Genomic DNA, 19,571 nt, shown 5'->3' with positions numbered 1-19,571 from the left:
TTTTTTTTGCCTTTTTGGAGATACTCCTTTGGATACCAGCTGATTTCAAGGTATTCATCTCATTCATCATTGGATCTCTACCAGGTGCCAAATGCTTTTGTCAATAACACACTGTCCAGCTCCAAAGACTTCAGTCTCTTACCAACAACCACAGATGTGAAAAAAATTAAAGGGACAGGATATTCATTGGCTTCCCCCCTCCCCTAAAACTTGGCTTCATGCCCCCAAGGAAAAAAGACCTATAGGAAGACAAAAACTGTTCCCCTACAGAGATGCTGAGAGCAAAGTCATCTGCAGGGAATTTGTATGAAGTGAGCCCCTGATAAAGTTACAAGGCACATAAAAATATAAATACCTGGTGAGGGGTGGGGGGCAGGGGCAGAGAGTATTCCTAAATAGCCTAAATGGTTTGCAAAGTGCCCAGTTGCCCTCATATGGTCACTGGCTTCTGAACAACCAAAAAGAGAAAAATTGGAAGGATGATATGTTATTGGTTAGTTTTAGCTGAATTAATTCACTGAGAGAATGAGGTAAATTCATTGATCTACTTTAAGACCAGATAACCTCATTGTATTCTGCATCAGACTGTACCCCAATAATAACCAGCAGATTCTATGAACCCCCAAATCTAGGATACATAGGAATGGAGATCTGGCTTTCTACCTCTTCTCTAGCACTCATGCTGGGTCAGCCCTATTCCAACAATCACTCCCAAAATAAAATTCCTCCTTGCTGGTTCTTCCAATCTTGGAAAGAAAGAATTATTTTTAAAGAAAGATGCAAATATTGGTGCTGCATAGGAAAACCTCCACCATATGCAAGGATAGCTCATGTCCCATCAACAAGCATTCAGTACATATCTACTGTATACCAGGCACCATCCTAGGCAATGAGCATTCAAATAAAGAAAACTGTCTCGTCTCAGAGGTATTTACATTAAAGCAAATAGAGAATCTGTGCATAAAATATAAGCACATACCAAATACTATATAAAATAATTACGAGGTTATGGAGGGCATATTAGTATCTGGAGGGATATGAAGAGGGAGTTCTTGTGAAAGGTGGAACTGAGCAGAGTTTGAAAGGGAACATGGCATTTTAAGAAGCAGAAATGAGGACACAGAGCATTCTGAGAATGAGAGATAGTGCAAAGGCATGGAAAGAAAGACACCAGTTTGGTTGGACCACAGGGTGTATGAAGGGAAGGAAGGGACTTAGATGTTAATGGAGGCCTTTAATGGCAAACAGATGAAATGATATCTAGTGAACTTACATTCTACTGGTCTGCCAAGCGCAAGAGGTCAGTGTTCCAAATGACCATCTTCTGGCAAGAAGATGCTTACTTGTTTCTCAATAAGACGAGAAATGTCATTAGCTAGAAACAAACAGACAGACAGATGGACACTGAAGGGAAATAGATCGAGCTATCCAAAAGAAATGGCAAAGAAATACCATTTGAAATATGGGGGTGAGGGTGGGGAGATCTCTGTCAATACTTTCACATTTCAAAAGTCTCAGCATCCCGTGGTCTTTGGGATCAGCCTGTCTCTCAGGAGGAAGAATCACTTGGCTTTACTACTAATCATAAATTAACTGATAACATTGGACCCTGGTTTTACCACGGAACTCAGCAACTCCATCATGGTGACTTCCTAGGCAGAAACCTAACAGTCAGGGAGATCAAAACTCCATCATACTCCAGCCTGGATACTTTCTAGCAGTGTGGCCATAGTAAGTCACTTAAGCCCTGTGAAATGGGGTTTGCCATAGTTATAGTGCACTTCCCTCATATAACAAGAATGCTATGCCAGGCTCAAACATCTCGGAAAAGTATGAGTTATGGCTACCATTATTTCCCAAAAATGCTTGCGCTTCTCTTTCCAGATGAAAAAGGTTTTCTAGTCACAAGTGAAGTGAGTACTGTCATATAATGATTTTAATGACAGAAATAGAGACAGAACATAAAGAGAGTAAAGAAAGAGAAAGGGAAGGAGAAAAGAGAAGGAAGAGTGGGAGGATGAGAAGAAAGTGAGGGAAGGGAACAAGAGAACAAGGGAAGAAAAGAAGAAAAGGGAGAGATGTGAAGAAATTAAAAGAAAGAATGGAAAAAGGGAAGACAGAGGAAAAAGAAAGGGTGAAAGAGAGAAGGGAAGAGAGGGGTGAAATGAGAAGGGAAGGGAGGAGGGAAAGAGAGAAGGAAAAGTGGGAGAGAAGAGAGTGAGAAAGGAAGAAATAGAAGAGAGAGGGAAGAGAAAAGAGAGGAGGGGAGGAGAAAAGAAGAGGGAAGAATAGGAGAATGAAAAGAAAGCAAGGAAGAAGAGAGTGAGGGTTAAAAGGGGATGGGAAGAAAGCAGAGGGAAGTGGCAAGAAAGAGAGGGAAGGGGAAAAGAGAGGGAAAGAACAGATGAAGAGAGAAGGGGAAGGAAAAAAAGAGAGGGAAGAAGAGAAGAAGGGGAAAGGGAGAGCGGAAGAGAAGAGAAAAGTGAGGAAAAGAACAAAGGAAGAGAAAAGAGAGGGAGGGGAAAGAGAGGAGAGAACAGACGGAGAGGGAAGAGAGAGGAAGGGAGAGATGAGAGAATAGGATGATGAGAAGAAAACAAAGAAGAAGAGAGTGGGGGAGAAGGAGAGAAGGGAAAAAGGGGTAAGGAGAAAAGAAAGTGAAGACAAAAATGAGAAGGAAGAAGAAAAGAGAAGGGGGAAGAAGAGAGAGGAAAGGAAGGAAAGAGAGTAATGGGGAGGAGATGGAGAGGGAAGATAGGAAAAGAGAGTGAGGAAGGGGTAGGACAGAGAGAAGGAGAGGAGAAGTGGGGAGAAAAGAGAAGGGAAAGAAGAGAATAGGAAGAAGAAAGATGGGAGAAGAGAGAAAAGGAAGGAGAGAAGAGAGAGGAGGAGGAAGAGAAGAGAGAGGGAGAAGAGAAGTGGGGAGAAAAGAGGGGAAAGAAGAGAATAGAAGAAGAAAAGTGGGAGAAGAGAGAAAAGGAAGGAGAGAAGAGGGAGGAGGAGGAAGAGAAGAGAGAGGGAGTGGAGAAGAGAAATGAAAGTGAAGAGAAAGAGGGAGGGTATGAGAGAGGGAGAAAGAATGGGAGGCTTCCTGAGAAAGGTTCATTTGCTAAACAAAGTGAAGCTGCCTGTGATCGAAATCCCCCTAACTTTCCTTTAGAGGTGCCAGGCCTGGAGCAGACACCCAATTTATTACCCTGTCAACTGACTTATTAGGGTTGACACAAATCGAGCAGAAATATGCCTGACATACTCCAGTTGAGGCTTTTTTTCACACGTGCACACAAAGCCAAGCTTCCCTCAAGGTGGAGGCCAGGCAGGGAGGCACTGGGGGCCCTCTATTCCCTGCATTCTATCAGCAAGATGGAGCTGGTCTCCTCCCCTTTTTAACATGCAAACCCAGCCACAAATTCACCAGGACTAGAAACAATTCACCAGAACAACACAGCTGGGAAATGACTATCAAGCTCTGGCAAGTCCTTGATTGCAGGAAATCGCACCTACATTTTCCAAAATGTTCCCACCAGACCCTGAATCCTAAACCGGAGCTCCTTCCTCTCCCCTCCACACCTTCCCACCCCCACATGACTCTGCTTTCTGGAATTTCAACTTCCATGCTGAAAACCCGTCCTGGGGGAGGGAAGAACTCCCGGAAACAATGGCTGAGCTACACATCTACCCCAATTCTTATGTGGAGACGCATCCCAATGGTTAGGGATTAGGGACCTAATTCCCAAATCCCTGCCCCAAATTAGTCATTAACTATGAATAGAGGACCAAGGGCTTGCAATCTTGGGGTTACAAGGTTATGGAGAAGGAAATATTGCCAGGTCAGTGATGGAGACACACAGAGGTCTGTCTAAGACTGTCCCAGTTGTTCCTAATTTAAGCTAACAAACACACACTCTTTAGTGACTACCTACTATGTGCTAGGCAAAAACTCAGCACTCAGGATACAAAGACAAGATGAAAAAAAAATAATTATAGTAGAAAAAACCCACAACTTCAAGAAGCTTGAAGCCCAAATATGAAATTACCCAAGAGTTTGCTTTCTGGTTGGGGGGTAGAAGACAAAAACATTTCTTCAACCAAGGAAAATTTTTAAAAAAAATATAATGTGATATATATATATTTTTTTTTCTTTACACTAGGAAGAGTACTTGTAAATGCATTCTGAATTCCTAGGAGGAATTGGCCAGATACTCTGGGCTGCTTTCAAAGCACATTATCTGTCTTCCAGTTACTAAGACAAGGAAGATGCAGTCAGGATAAATTGATAATGAAATATATTTCAACATTGAAAATTTCACAGACAACTTGGTTTCAATATCCTTCTTACCTAACTAGAAGCAGTTGGGTCACTCCAGTGGACCTGGAGTTCAAATCTGACCTCAGACGAATTCTAGCTGTATGGCCCTGGTCAAGTTACTTAACCATTATTTGACTCATCTTCCTCATCTATAAAACAGAGAGACCAACGGTAAGTACTTCCCAAGTTGTTGTGAGAATGAGTTTAAATGTTTGAAAAGTTCTTTGGAAACCTTAAAGAGCAATGTGAATGCCATGAGTGTTGTGGCTACTTTATCACTAGACTTTTCATCTGGGAAATTGAACTCAGAGCCAGGTCTAGAATTCTGTGCTCCTGGGGTAAGGGCCAGAAATGGTGTCTGCATCAATGAAACCCAGCATTTCCTCATTTTTAAGTGGATAGAGGTGGCGTGGAGAAGAGAAGCCAGGCTGGAGGAAGGTCATTATGGTAGTTTCCTATTTTAACTAATTATTCTTGCTGACTAGCAGTTAAGCTCTATTTTTCCCCCATTGTAGTAAAGGATTGAAAGATCTGTTGTGTACCCTCTGGTATCTCCAGCATAGCCTTGCTCCCTCAGCCCTGGTTAGATCTCTGCTGGAAGTGCAGTCAATTCTGCAAAGCCTGTTCCAGTATTGAAAGACTTCTAAACCTCCTCCCTACAAATTTCATAAAAAGTCATTGAGTCTAAGTCACTTGGGCTCCAGATGAGATTACTGTAATAATCCACTGGTGTGTAGACCCAGACATATTTATGTTTGCTTTGCTTTATTTGTTTGTTTGTGTTTGTTTTTTTTTTTTGGGGGGGGGGGTTGGAGGTCTGTTGGAGGAGGGGAGGAAACTGGGGTAAGGAGAAGTATGAGTCAAAGAAGCCACACCTCAAAGCTAAATAAATTATCTTTCAATTAATGTTTGGTTATCTAGGCACTAATTAGGCCTGACCATGTAAAAGAAGAGAGGGGGAAAAAGTTAGACTTATTTTCATTTGTAATGGTCTGTGTCAGAAACTGGAAAATAAAAACCAACCAACCATATCTCCAGTGAGAAAAGACCATGCTGTAATGGATGGAGCTTTGCATTATTCTTTCTTTTTCTCCAGGAAAAAAAAAAATATATATATATATATACACCCCCCCAAAAAAAAAAATATTCCTCTGGATGCTGACGCTGAAAGCAGATATCCCCTTCTGCAAAAATTCCTGCTGCTTTGCTCCATCTAGTGGAATACTGATTTTTACTTAATATGAACACGATGAGGCTTCATCCGAGGCTTCGAGGGGATGTGTGGCTCACCCTGAAGCAGTACAGAGTGGAACGGCAGCAGTGTCACGTTTAGGAAAATCAGAACATTCAATCAGTGTAATTTCCCCAAATCATGAAATAACATAGTTTTTTTTTATCTTTTTGCAAATATAAATACAATGGGTATATGAAGAAAATAAATTCTGTGGCTTTTTAATTTGGAAATTTATTATAAAAACAAAATATGCAGACATTTTGAGCTCAATACACACACTAAACATGCTTGGCAATTTTGTCTAAAATTTATTTGAAAAGTCTAGGATCATAGTAATTTCCTAACTGGCTGGTTATTAATTATGAAAAATAATATTTGTAAAATATCAGAAGTAAAGATAGAGCAAAGTAAACTAAGATTTCCTCTGAAATGCAATGACCAAGAACACTGATCCTTTTTTTTGGCCATTTCTTTCTCCTACCAGTGAGTTAATTGTAATCTCTTGGTTATTGGAATAAACAACAGGTCTTGTTTTGGATGAAACATTTACTGCTTCTTGTTAAATTAACATGCCCTTATTAAATCAGTAGGTCCAAATGATGGGTACTGCTCCCTCAAGAATCATGCTTGCCATGATTACTTCTATGCTAAATATAGAATGTTAAAACTCTAATCTTCATTTGTGTGTATGTTTTATTTTGGGTTTTGTGTGTGTGTGTGTGTGTGTGTGTGTGTGTTTGGCCGGGGTCAGAAACATTTCTAAGGAAATTAATTTCTTCGCCTTATCCTCTTTCCCTTCACCTACAAAACAAAACAAACAAAAATGTTGATAAACGGGAATTCTCTTATAAAGAAATGGAAAACCCTGTCACTAACATGGCCGGCAGTCAGGACATAGGGCTGGCTGGTAGGCTGTGACCATGGCAGAAGAATTCAGCCACCCCGCATTCAAAAAAGAGACACACCACCCCAACAGAGTTTGTAAATGTTTCACTTCAGACCATACCTGAACTACATTCGGCTTTGATTTATAATCTGTTATTTTAAAAGAATAATGAATGCCTAAGAAATAGCAAACCAACTGCAGATATTTCTATCTGGTATAAAACTTCTCCAGGGAGAAGAAAGTTTACAAAAGCAGAAACATTTCAAGGAAGTCACAATAGAGGGGCCCAGGCTCTCCAAAAGATGGTCTTTTAATACCAAGGAAAAAATGTTAGGATTGCCCATGCTTCGTTCTCAAATTGGTAGCCCGATTTCACCAAGTGTTTAAGGTTTTATTACTAATTATTCTAGTTTGATTCTAAAACAGAACCACCTAACTTCTTTTTTCTCTTGTCCCTGCAACTTTTTATTGAATTTAAGTGCTCAGTAAGCATGTGTGCACAGGAAACGATTGATTGCAAAAATACCTGCCTATAATGTGCTGTGCTTAACGCCACTGAACAGAAATTTCCGCACAGACAGCGAAGGCTCGGTTCTCCAAGGAGAGCGGCTGGGACAAGACCGCAGCTGTCTCCCTGCCTGCCTGCCTGCCCCCAGAATCCAGGCTGCGATGCAGCTGGACTTTTTCTGACAAACCGCTGTCAGAGAGAAGGGCTAGAAAACAAGACAGATCCTTGACCAGATTTGAACAGCCTCTTGTATCCTGAGAGCTGCTGACCTCCGTTTGGGAACCCATGACCTTGACCTGACATTGAAAAGATTTTCTCAAGTTCAGTAGTCTTTTCTTCCAGTCCTCCCTCGGCAGCCTTTTCCAATGAAGAGATTGTGAAGTGGCAAAAGTCTGCCCCAGACTCGATTGGATGGTCACTACTTCTTTCCCTTCAGTCTACCCAGCTCCTTGAAGAGATGGACAGAGGATCGCCTTTTCCCAAAAGGAAGGATCTGCCTGATCACCCTGCTGCATTTTCTGTTCAGGAACTGGAGGCCTTAAGGAAATGGCCAGCCTCAATGGCTCCTGGAGAAAATGAAAATGAGTCCCTGGGAGAGGATACGATCCATGGTGTGTTAATCTAACCCTCAGCTGTTAATGATTTGCACTCCCATTTCCCCTGATACTGTGGATTCGACTGTAATATTGTTTTAGTGGTTTCTGTCGAGTTTCCTTGATTTTTTTCTTGCCGAAAGGAACTTGAGGGGAAGGGAAACCTGAGGAGCAGCAGCAAGGAAACCGGACCAGGACCTGGTTGTTTGTCCTTTGTTTTTCAATATAACCTATGTTCAGTGAATTTAGGTGTTCAAGGCTCTCTGCTTACCACACCAGAGCACTAAAGGAACAGAGCAGTCACTAGCCCTGATTTTACTTTTTGGGAGGGGTTAGGAGCACCCCTGCTCTCTCTCTGTCTCTCTGTGTATACATATATATACATATATATATACATATATATGTATATATATGTATACACACACATATATATGTACACACATACATAAATGCTATATATGTATATTATATATTGTTTGTGTAGGGGTATATATGTGTGTGCAAAGTTTTTTTTAATATATACACACTTTGCAAACTTGAAACTGCTATATAAATGCTAGATATAGCTATAATTACAAACTTTTTTTCCTTAATTCAGAACTGTAATTTTATCCACAAACTCTTCTGTAACTTATAATATTAGGAATGACTGAAAATTTCTGGATATTGTCTACGAACATGCCACTTGTATTTGTCAGAGGCAAAACTCAAAGTCAGGTCTTTTTGATTTTGCAATCAGACCTCTATTATGAAACACTGTCCCCCCCAAATATAAGCAAATATAGCATTATAGGAGAGGGGAGAGAGCATTAACAGGAAAGGCTTCCAAGAGTAGGTACTTGAATCAAATAGGTGGTTCCATGGGTACTGTTCTGGACTTGGAGTCAGGAAGAACTTAGTTCAAACCCTGTCATACATACTAGTTGTGCTGTAATAAGCAAATCAGTCAACCTTTCAGCCTCAGTTTCCTTATATGTAAAATGGGGATAATAATAGTACCTACCTTACAAGCTTGTTATGAGAAAAAGTGGGGTCATATTTGTAAAGTGACTTAGAAAATTTTAAGTGCTTTATAAGTACTAGCTGCTACTACTGAAGGAAGCTGGGGCTTCTTAGAGACTATGTCAATGAGCAGACAAATTACAGGAAGGGAAGAAAGCCTGTAAACAAATGCAGAATGAAACGTGTGTGTGTGTGTGTGTGTGTGTGTGTGTGTGGTGGGTAAGGGGGAAGTAAGCCAGTTTGATGGGAAGGCAGAGTCCATGAAGAATGACATGCAATAGGTTTGAATCATCAAAGGCTTTAAATATCTTTCAAAGGAAAGAAATGCTGGAATAGAATCCCTTCCTTCAAAAGAAGCAAAGACAAATTTCATGCCCTGTGAATACAGAATAGGTAAAAAAAAAAAGTGACATCACAATGAAACTGGACAGTATTGTTTAATAAGAAATGTAGGCATGAAAAATTCTAAGAAATGTGAGACTAGTATAAATGGATGCTTATTGAAGATTTATAGAGTGGCTATAGCAATTGAAAAGAAATGATCACATGATGCAAACTGTAAGTGAATGGCCGGTAATACTTCTAGAAAGCAGGCAATGAAATAGATCTCCCCTAGAAAGAAGGGAGGAGGACCAGTGGGGCAGAATGGCACGTTCACTGAGAGATTTTTGTCAGCCTACTATTTCTCTTTGCTACAAGGGAAGGTTCACTTCAAGACTAGGGATGGGAAGTGTTTTCAGAAAGCTATGTGATATTTAAAATATCAGCAAAATATGGATTTTTTAAATTTTAATTTTTTTAAATCACTTGCTTTAACCATGACTTTGTAATTTCAATCACAAGGAACAGAGCATATGATCCATAACTACAATTCTAGAAGCTTTCTGCATTGGAAATTTATCTTCATCTATCCAGTGACCAATTTTGATTAAATAAATTCATTGAATCAAGCGAATACACTTAACTTCCTCAGAAATAATGAAGTGAAATAGGCCACCAAGTGATTTTTAATAACTCAATTAATATCCCCCTTGAGGATTTTCAAGGTCTTGGGTACATGCTTCTGCTTGGGAGAGACAAGAGGGAGAAGAGAGGCCATAGTGTGATAAAATCAGATTCTGAGTCAGCTGGGAGCAAAAGCATCAAATACAGAGGTACTGAATTGTGTGGTTTCTTACTGCCACAGGCAAGCATTTGGGCACAAGTTAGAGAAGAATTTTTTTTCTTTTCTTTTCTTTTAAAAAATAATTTCTTTTCTCAACAACACCTACTAATTGCTGACATTTATAGATGGAGTTTTCTGGCTTGCAAAAGGCTTTATAGATATTATCTCACCTGTTTCTCATAATGACTCAGGAGGTTAGTAGCAAAAGAATTGTGTTCTCCATTTAACAGATGAGGAAACTGAGACTCAGAGAGCTTCAACAGCTCATATAACTGCTCAACTCACAGCACAGTAAGTTGCAGAGTTCTTAAAATGAATTCTCCTGAGTCTAAATCCAAGACTTTGGCCACTTATATCCTTTTTATTTTAGACTAGTTTGAGAGTTTTCTTTTTTCCAAAACTCTCAAATTTCTATTTCATAAAAGGCAAAAAAAAAAAAAAAAAAAGAATCCACCCTTCCTTTGTGGGTGGATCACAAAAACATTCCAAAGCCCTGAGAAATGCAAAAAGACAAGCCCTCAGAGCACAGTGAGAAACACTGGGTGGGAAGCCTCAGACACAAATCACAAGCCCCTCTGCAGCTCTTCCTCACCCATGTTCTCTTCTGGGTGGACTCTGATACCCAAGGGAGCCCTCTCATTCGGCACATCCTCCTTACACACACACACACACACACACACAAACACACACACACACAGCTGTAACAAGGGTGTGACCAAGGCTGTGTAATCCAAGCGCTCTGTCCCAGGAGACATTAACATCACCTTCAGTCCTTAAGTAGGAAGGAAACACAGCTTAACACTTAGTGACAGTAATTAATCAAATTAGGAAGCCACCATAAGGCCAGTGAACTCCATCCTTTATGATGGACAAAAAAATCTGTTTTTATTTATAATCATGTTGGAAAGAAGTTGCTAATTGAAACAAATTTTACTTTATTGAAGTACAACAGACTGACCTGACTAGCATCCACTTGTGAGCTGCTGCCCATTGCCACCAAATATGTTCCAAGGGCTAACGATTGCCTCTAGGGGAATATACAGTTTGCTTTTGAAGACCTTCACTATCTTTTCCAACCTTTCTTTCCAGTCTGATTTCATATTCCTTCTGTTAATATGTCTAACCTCAGATACTTATTAATTGACCCTGGGCAAGTCACTTAGCCTTGTTTACCTCAGTTTCCTCATCTGTAAAATGATCTGGAGAAAGCAGTGGCAAATCACTCCAGAACTTTTGCCAAGAAAATCTCAAATGGAGTCATGGAGAGTGACCACAGCTCAAAACAACAACAATGCACCTGAAATTCCACCCCAAGCAGTCCATTTGCAGGTCTCCCTCCATGGTTTTCCATTTGCTCCCTTTACAGATAGCCACTCTAGCCTGGAATTTCTCTTCCTCACTCTACTATGCAGAGGATCAGACTCCCCTCTCAGGGCTCAGATACAGCTCTCTCTGGAAGCCTCTTTATTATGACGCAATCATTCCCATACCCTCAGAAATGTCCCGTCATATTTGCATCATACCCTTTTGTATTTACTTTTCTGTGAACATCTTGCTTCCTCCAACAGATGGAAGTTCTTTGAAGTCACAGAGTTGGTTTTACCTTTAATGCTCCCCTAATCCTCTGCCATTCTTACCAAAGGGCCTTGCATGTAATAAATGTTTAGTAAATTACTGTAAATTAAACAGAATTTTCCAAAAGCAAGAGTATTTAGCTATCTTAGTGATCTCACTCCTGGGCATATAGCCCAAAGAGCATACACACACACACACACACACGCACACACACACATGCACACACACACACTCACACACACATGCACCCACACATGCACACACACACGCGCACACACACGCACACAGACACACACGTACACACACATGCACACACCCACACACACGCACATGCACACACGCAATGCACACACGTGCACACACACGCACACACATGCACACACACGCGCACACACGCACACACGCACACGCACACACACACGCACACGTCCCATATAAATCAGAATATTCAGAGAAGTCTTTTTTAGAGTAGGGAAAGTAAGGCGACCAGCAGCCAATCTTGGTCTTCTTGACTGGGAAGGGGGGCAGCTAAACCAACCATAGTACATGAATGTGATATTTAAATAGCGTGATGTAATATAACATAATAAATAACAATATTATATGATGCATGATATGACATGACACAACACAACACAACATAACATAGCACAATATAATTCACAATAAGGAACAGCAAATAGAAAGAATTCAGAAAACCTTTGTATAAATGGAGGGGGCTTAGATTAGCTGCCTTCTAACATGTCTTCCAAATCTAGATCTAAGAACCCAGTGTACTCAGTCAGAACAAAGTAAGAAGAACCAGGAACAAAAGAAATGAAAATGCCCCTGAACAGAGGACAAAGTAATTAATTCTAATTTTTAGTCTTGTCCCCAAAGAACAGATAACAGAAAGACAAACAAATCTCTTTCTACCTTTAGGTTTCAGGTGGGGGACTACAGATACAGAATGGTATGTGCTCTGTCAGATGCAGTCACTGCTGGCTTAACTTTGACTTTTTTTGACCTGTATTTCAATGGAAGATTCCATCCATGGGAGTAGTGGCTAGGGGAAGGAAAGGGAAAGTATAGCCAGACGGAGCTTCTGAATACTTCTGGTAACCTGTCTAACTGAATTCTCCACAGACAGATGGATTTTCTAGATTAGGACATGGCAGACTTTCCCACATAATAGCTACAAGATAGACATGGTTTGCATATAATAAAACCCTTTCTTCTTCTCTGTTTTTGGAATATTCAGGTGCATTCATTCCCTGTAACTAAAGGGTCTCACTCACGTTGGAAGCCTGGACAGGACACCTGCTGAGATGGAGGTTAAAGCATCGTCAATTCGGCCTGCTAGCTTCCCTTTGAGCATCCAGCTGAGGGCCAACTCGAGCAGCATCAAGGAAATGAAAAATGGTGTCGCCTGCAAAGGAAATGCCCAGAAAGGACATTTATGTACAGCAGATAATGCACGTGGGACTACTGGCCTTCCTGACTATTCATCTCATTCACACAGTCTTCTTCTGCTGATTGGAGAGAAGGAGCCCAAGGGATAGGGGGCAGGGGTCTGCCAAGTTGTCCTGTTGAGTTTGGGAAAAAATAGATCCACACTGAGGGGAAAAAAACAATAAGACCCTTTATTCAGGGAAAAGATTGTCCTTCTGGTTATTCCTTGGGTGAAGGGCATTTCCGGTGAGGATATCCCCTCTGCCAATGCAGGAAAAATCCACTCTGAAATTTCTAGGCTTGAAGGGTTTCCTGGGCTAGTGAGAGATTAGGAGACTTGCTCAGGGTCACAAATATAGGATATGCCAGTGGTGAGATTCGAACTCAGGTCTCCTGGGCTACAAGACTGGCTCCACTATATGATGCTGACAGTCAAGGCTTTAATACAGTTGTAAACCAGAAGATTCCAGGTTGGGTCTAAAAAGACAAGCAAATCAAGATATTCCAGAACATATTATTTAGATGTGGTGAGACACGGGTGGGTTGTATAAAGGGTGGTTTCCCTGCTGAGTTAAAGGTTAGTCAAGATGGCCTGTGAAGTCCCAATTCTGAGACCTTATTGACTAAGTGAAACCAATCAAACTCCCAGAAGGAGGCTCCATTGGGTAACTGTGATTCTGGGCAAGTCTCAGTTGTTGGATGTAGTCACTTCAATAAGCAACTTTTGAAATTTAGTGCAAAGTACATTTTTAGCCGTTTCTCCAGCAGGTTATATTTAAGGGAATGTCTTTATCAAAACATCTTTTTCTTGGTCAGTATTCATTCCATTAAGTTCCATCTTAGGGATAGTTAATGGTCAAGGGAGAGAGACTTGGAACGTGAGTGAGGAGATATGATGTGACATCTTCAACAGTCATTTCCTACCTGAGTACGTTATCTGGTCTCTTAGGCCCTTGTTTTCCCCATTTGTAAAATGTCAGCAGAGGGAGGGTATCTGTGCTACTCATCTTGTGAGAAAAGCAATTTGCAGACAAAGTAGTATGTGACTGTGAGTTATTTCCTTGTAACTAAGAGAAAGTGTTTTTGGAGAATAATTGTCAATAGAGCTAGGCTTTTGTTTAAATGAAAAATTCAATTTTTTTTTTCTTTCTCACATTAGAAAGAAGTTTAGTCACAGACAATCCAGGAAGGGGTTTTTAATGTGGGATCCATTTTCCAAAGCATCCAAACCCTTGGAAGCAGATCAGCTGCTCTGAACTTTTCCAAACCCGGCTCTGAAGAACATTCTCTCTCCTGTCATGTTTTTGTCTATTTCTGGCCTGAGCTAGTAAATGCCGCAAGAACAGCTCAGTGAGGGTGTGGGGCTTTGATATGGCAGCTTCTAATTCTGCTTGTTTCCACTTCAATTGTTGGCCAGAGCCTGGGATTGAAAAGTTCTTCTGAATAGCGAGGAATTTCAGAGAACACTTGGTCTGAGGTCAGCCTGGGAGAGAATAGCATACACTCAACTGGTGGACACACTCATAGTACAGGCATCTGGCTTCCACTGGAGGAGAGGGGTGAGCGTCCCTCCAGACCACTACATATCCATTGCTCTATCCCATAGACTGAAAGCCCAGTACACTGAATCTGGGGTCCTTTCTCCCAGTGGCAGAGCCTGAAAGCTTGCATGGATTAGGATATTTCTTAAATTCTATCATATGTGGGCACAAGAATAAGAAGCACTAAAACATGAGAGGAACCTGGGGTTCTACAGGCTGGAGTCATAGCAGATTGACCAACTACTTATTAGAAAGCTGAGATTATAAGGATAACAGGTGGCATTGATATGGCCTTTAAAAATGGCCAATGCAAACTTGAAGTTCTCACATCTGAGCCTTCTCTCTTGAAGCAATTTAGGTATTCTTAACTCAGCCAGCCTTTTATAGATGAAGATTCTGAAAGTCATGCTTCTTCATGGCCACATGGCTAATAATCACCACAGGCGGTATTTGAACTCTGGTATTTCCCAAGTCCAAGATCCCTACTCTCAGACAGGTTTTCCTAGGCAGCCAGGGGGCACCCATAGTGGTAGAGTGCTTTGCCTGGAGTCAGAAACTGCTGAGTTCAAAGCCTGACCTGAGATACATACTAGCTTTGTGATCCCAGAATATTCATTTAATCTTGGTTCACCTCAGTTTTCTCATCTGTAAAATGGGGGGAAATACTAGCACCAACCTCTCAGGGTTGCTGTGAGGATCAAATGAGACAATATTTGGAAAGTGTTTTGCAGATCTTCAAGTGACATGTAACTGTTAGTTGTTATCGCTGCTGTTCCCGTTCCTCAGTGCCCATCCTCCCTTCCTGTGTCTGTGCACCAGCAGACCTCCAGGGCTAGAACCTGACACTCCTCATTCTCCCCGAAGTCTTTCCTGAGTTGCCCCATCACCTTGCACCTATTTGGTTTCCACCTGGAGAGGAACGTTTTGTATCTGATGATAGAATGTAAGCTCTCGAAGGGCAAGCTGTGTTTCACTACTCTTATCATATCTTTAGGGCCTAGAAAGGGGCCCAGCACGTAGAGGATACTTAATAAAGTTGCATTGTTTGGTTAAAATTTAATGATCATAAAAGCCAACATTTATAGAGAACTTTAAAGTCTGCTTTCTAAACTTTATCTTCTCTCCTTTGATCTCACAATAGCCCTGCAAAGTAGTCACAAGACATTTGGAAAAGGGAGAAACTGAGGGGCATGGAAAAAAAGGGACTTACTCATGGGCATGTGGCCAGTAAGTGCTAGAGACAAGATTCACAGATGGTTCTTTCCTTGAGCTCTTTCCAAAAAGACTGGGTTCAAGTGCTGCATGATCCTGGTAAGTCACTGAAATTCTCGGTGCACTAGGCAACCATTGTTATAGAGAAAGAGCCAACTGCCATAGGAGAAAGAATGTCCTCAGCCAGGGGTCCCCAATGCCAATGAAATCACAGATCTACTGTAGTGACTAATGATTTTATTGTTGTTTATCAACAAATATATCTTACTGGCAGAAGGTGGATTGTCAAATTCTCATTTATTCTCATTCTCATTCTTATTCTCCCCTCTTTCCCTCTCCTCTTCTCTCCCTCTCCCCACCCCTTTCCGTTCTCTGTTTCTGTTAACTCTGTGCCTCTCTGTGTCTTTCTGCACTAGAGGGTAACCCTGGCCTGTGTTCCCATATCTTACCTGTTTCACATAATCAGGTACCTCCTCCAAGTTGGGGAAGGAGCTTTCATTGGGCTTCATGACATAAAACATCATGCGGATGCCCTGGGAGAGAGAAACATCCTTGGTGGCCTCTGGGGTCGCCATCTAAGCCCCGGCAAGTTCAGAAACGAGAGAGAGAGAGAGAGAGAGAGAGAGAGAGAGAGAAAGAGAGAGGATGGTGGTCAAGGACCCCAAGATTTCTGTTGGTGGGGGAGCCAAGACAAGTTACTGCAAGGGAGGCCAGGGCAGGTGACGAGACAGTACAGGCCCCACCAGTGATGAAGGAAACAAAACAATGAGCTGGGTCTTTCTTCAGAAGACCAAGTAAGTTCTTCTGCAACTGTAGCTGCTGATGTCTGCAAAAAGAAACAGAAATTCTATACTCCCCTAGAGAAGCAGGCCAGGGGGTGGGGAGAGATAACACAGGTGAAAGTTCACTGGGAAAATGTGGGTGGAAGCAAATGTGTCTGATCCCATGAGGATTGGTCATCTCTGCCTGCCATTCACCAGCTCTACTCAGGCCTTTGTCCTCTATCCTACCCGCAAGGACACACATCCTAAAGGGACAGAGCAGCTGTTGTGTGTGGGGGGTGAAGTGGGGAGGCGTCTTTTCTCTCTCTCATTGGTTCATTCTTTTTTTTTCCATTAAAAGGCCAGTATTTGCTAAGCTAAGAGCAAAGGACTGCCAGTATATTACTGGCCCCAAAGCCTGGGATTCTGGATTTCATCAAAGCCATTTGGGTGACTGGCTGCTGCTGCCCACAGGAGTCCCGGCTCCCTGGAATCTTGGCCATGCACACTGTCTCGGTTCCTCCTGGCCCAGGGCCTGGAGCTTCTTGGTTGCTGAGGCTGCCAAGACTTTGCTCAGAGCCATGTGGCTGCTTTCCTTCTTCAGGAGGCCCAGGCTGAGCTTCTGAGGTGGTCTATGGGCCACCTTGCATGGCCCCAACTCTGCCCCAAGAGAGAAGAAAGAGCAAACTGGTCCAAGGAGGTGAATCCCAGTGCTCCTGACCTGAGCCAGAAGAATAAAATTCTGGAAAGTCCAAGTTTGGTGGTAAAAATAATCTGTGAAATGCTAGCAGTGATTCCCAGAATCCTTTGCAGAACTTGTCATGGTATCAAATACTATAAAAAGAGGGCCACACATGCTCAGAAAAGCAGTTGTCAGCTCATCTATGAACACTGTTAGGTGCTGGTGCATTAACTCAGAGCTCCTTGTCTGAGCCACACTGAGGGGAGGCCATGCAGTTGCAGTATCTGAACTACATAATCATGGACATTATCACTTGTAGGAACTCAGAAAAGAAAATGAAAAGGCAGTTAAGTAGAATGATGGTTTTCAAATTCTTGGAGGGGCCAAGAAAGGAATTGACTTCATATAGAATATGAGGCCACTTCGAAAGAAAGAAAGAAAGAAAGAAAGGAAGGAAGGAAGGAAGGAAGGAAGGAAGGAAGGAAGGAAGGAAGGAAGGAAGGAAGGAAGGAAGGAAGAAGGAAAGAGAAAGAAGCATTCCTTGATATGTAAAAATAATGGAAATTTATTGTATGGTAAGAAACAATGAAAATAATGGATAGAGGGAGGCATGGGAGGACTTACTGAAAGTGTAAACTGAAGTCAACAGAACCAGAGAAATGACATACCCAAGGATTATAACAATGGAAATGACAACAATGCTTACAAATTTATAATGACCAAGCTTGATCCCCCAAGAAGAGAGATGAGACAATATTTTCCCTGCTCCTGAGCTCAGAGAGGGGTCCAGAGGGATGAAACCCTACATAAAATAACAAAACTGTTCAGGAATGTTGGTTAGTTTTCCTGAATTATTTTTCCTTTTTTTAAGGAAAAAAAATCTTTAGAAGAGACATCTATCTATGAGGAAAGGGGGCATAAAGTGAAAAATTTAGATGATACAAAATATGTTAATAAAAATTTGCTTTTAAGAAAAAACAATGTTTGAGATTTGCTATTTATTCCCAAAAAAGTCTGTCAGAGAGAATGGAAAGATAGAGAAATTCACTGAAGAACTATAGAAGATCCTCAAAATGCAAACAACATAGAGTTATACTCATTTAAGTCATTTTAAGGGGAGGTCGGGTGGGGCAGCAGAGAGGGCACCAGGCCTGACGTCAAGAGAGCTGAATTCAGATCTGGTCTCAGACACTTCCTAGCTGTGTGACCCTGGGCAAGCCACTTAACCCTGTTTGACTCAGTTTCTCATGCATAAAATGGGCTGGAGGAGTAAATGGCAAATTACTCTAGTGCCTTTGCCAAGAAAACCCCCAGTGGGGTCACTAAGAATCAGCTACAACAAAATGACTGAAGAACAAAAACAATTCATTTCAAACGGAAATAGATAAATAGGGCAAAATACATGGAAAAATATCGTCCCAGGAGAGGACAAAGACATGTAGAAAACAGTGAAGCTTCTTGCTTATACAAACTTAATCTTCTCCTAGAAGCAATTAGAAGATGCTGGGTGTTGTGGAAGCCACCCATCACCACAGACACTGACTATATTTTAACAGACAATTGATTCTCCCTCGGGGACACAGAAGCCATTATTTTTATTTAGTTACACACTATAGCAAGAACCCAGGCTTAGTAAAGACCAAAATCTATAACAAGGCTCAAAGAATAAAGAGTGGGAGGGGTGAAGCATGACACATTATGAATACAATATTACTCTGTGGGGAAAATGCAATGAAGTCAAGGGAGCAAGACGTTGACACGTACAATAGTAATGCAATATAGAAGATGAGTCAATGTAAACGAATGGTCCAAAGGAGGTGACCAAAGAGATCTCCGAAATGGACCCAGCACTTGACTTAGTTGCCTAACAGAGAATACATAGAGAGATACAGAGAGATAAACAGACAGAGAAAGAAAGGGAGGAGGGAGAGAGAGAGGCCAAAGGCAGAAAAGGATGGTCGGCAATTACGACAAGGCAATTACATTGCCTTGTAAAACAATGACAAATGTAGAGATTATTTAAAATAGTTTAAAGAAAGTCTGGTGAGAGACCTGAGAGTGATAACGAGAACACTTAATGATAAACATGGGAGACAGCAACCAGATGAAAGTTGGTTCTATAATAGGCTCATTTGACCACCAAGTACAATGGAGTCTTGACACTGATTCAAACAGCACACTATGTGACTATAGAGAAGGCAGAAATGATAGTCAAGGATAGACATGGGGAAAGTAAATGCACTAAACCAAGTTTCCAGAGAGGAAGACTGTGTCAAACATGGCACAATTTGGTGAACACAGAGGCATTTATTCTCACATTAGATGAAGGAGGGGAAGATAGAAAATGTTGAGGGGAAGAAAAGCCTCTAACTTGGTTATACCAAAGGGAGTATTAAGAAAGAATATCAGGCTTTGGAAAGCATTATTCCATAGGGGAATATACCTTTCCCTTTACACAACTAATTGAAAGATGAAATGCTAATTATGGCAAGAACAAACAGATTCATTTCATTTACTCGGTTTGTGACTGTTCTATTCAAAACCAGTTAATTATATTTTATGGATAAGTGGACATTAAAAAAAACTAAAAAGTTTACCATTTTCTAGAGATTTTTTAATTTGTTTGCTTTCATCCAGAATCCATATATCAACTGTCTAATATTGGAAGACAC

General features: G+C 41.3%; 1 protein-coding gene across 1 annotated transcript in view; it reads right to left on the bottom strand.

Moving 5' to 3' along the window:
- AGMO (alkylglycerol monooxygenase) overlaps positions 1-16,031 on the bottom strand; it is a 394,492-nt gene extending 378,461 nt beyond the window's left edge. The window contains exons 1-2 of the mRNA XM_069094395.1: positions 15,906-16,031; positions 12,550-12,680 (exon numbers count right to left, since the gene is read on the bottom strand). Of these exons, the coding sequence (XP_068950496.1) occupies positions 12,550-12,680; positions 15,906-16,031 (257 nt within the window). The remainder of the gene's footprint in view (positions 1-12,549; positions 12,681-15,905) is intronic.
- Between the last annotated feature and the right edge of the window lie 3,540 nt (positions 16,032-19,571).

The sequence above is a fragment of the Petaurus breviceps genome, unplaced genomic scaffold, assembly GCF_028583685.1.
Source record: "Petaurus breviceps papuanus isolate PSGF00001 unplaced genomic scaffold, PetGlider_PUasm1.0 218, whole genome shotgun sequence".
Classification (NCBI taxonomy): Eukaryota; Metazoa; Chordata; class Mammalia; order Diprotodontia; family Petauridae; genus Petaurus; species Petaurus breviceps.
Note: the sequence above shows the minus strand (reverse complement) of the source record. Positions and strands in the feature narration are given on the sequence as shown.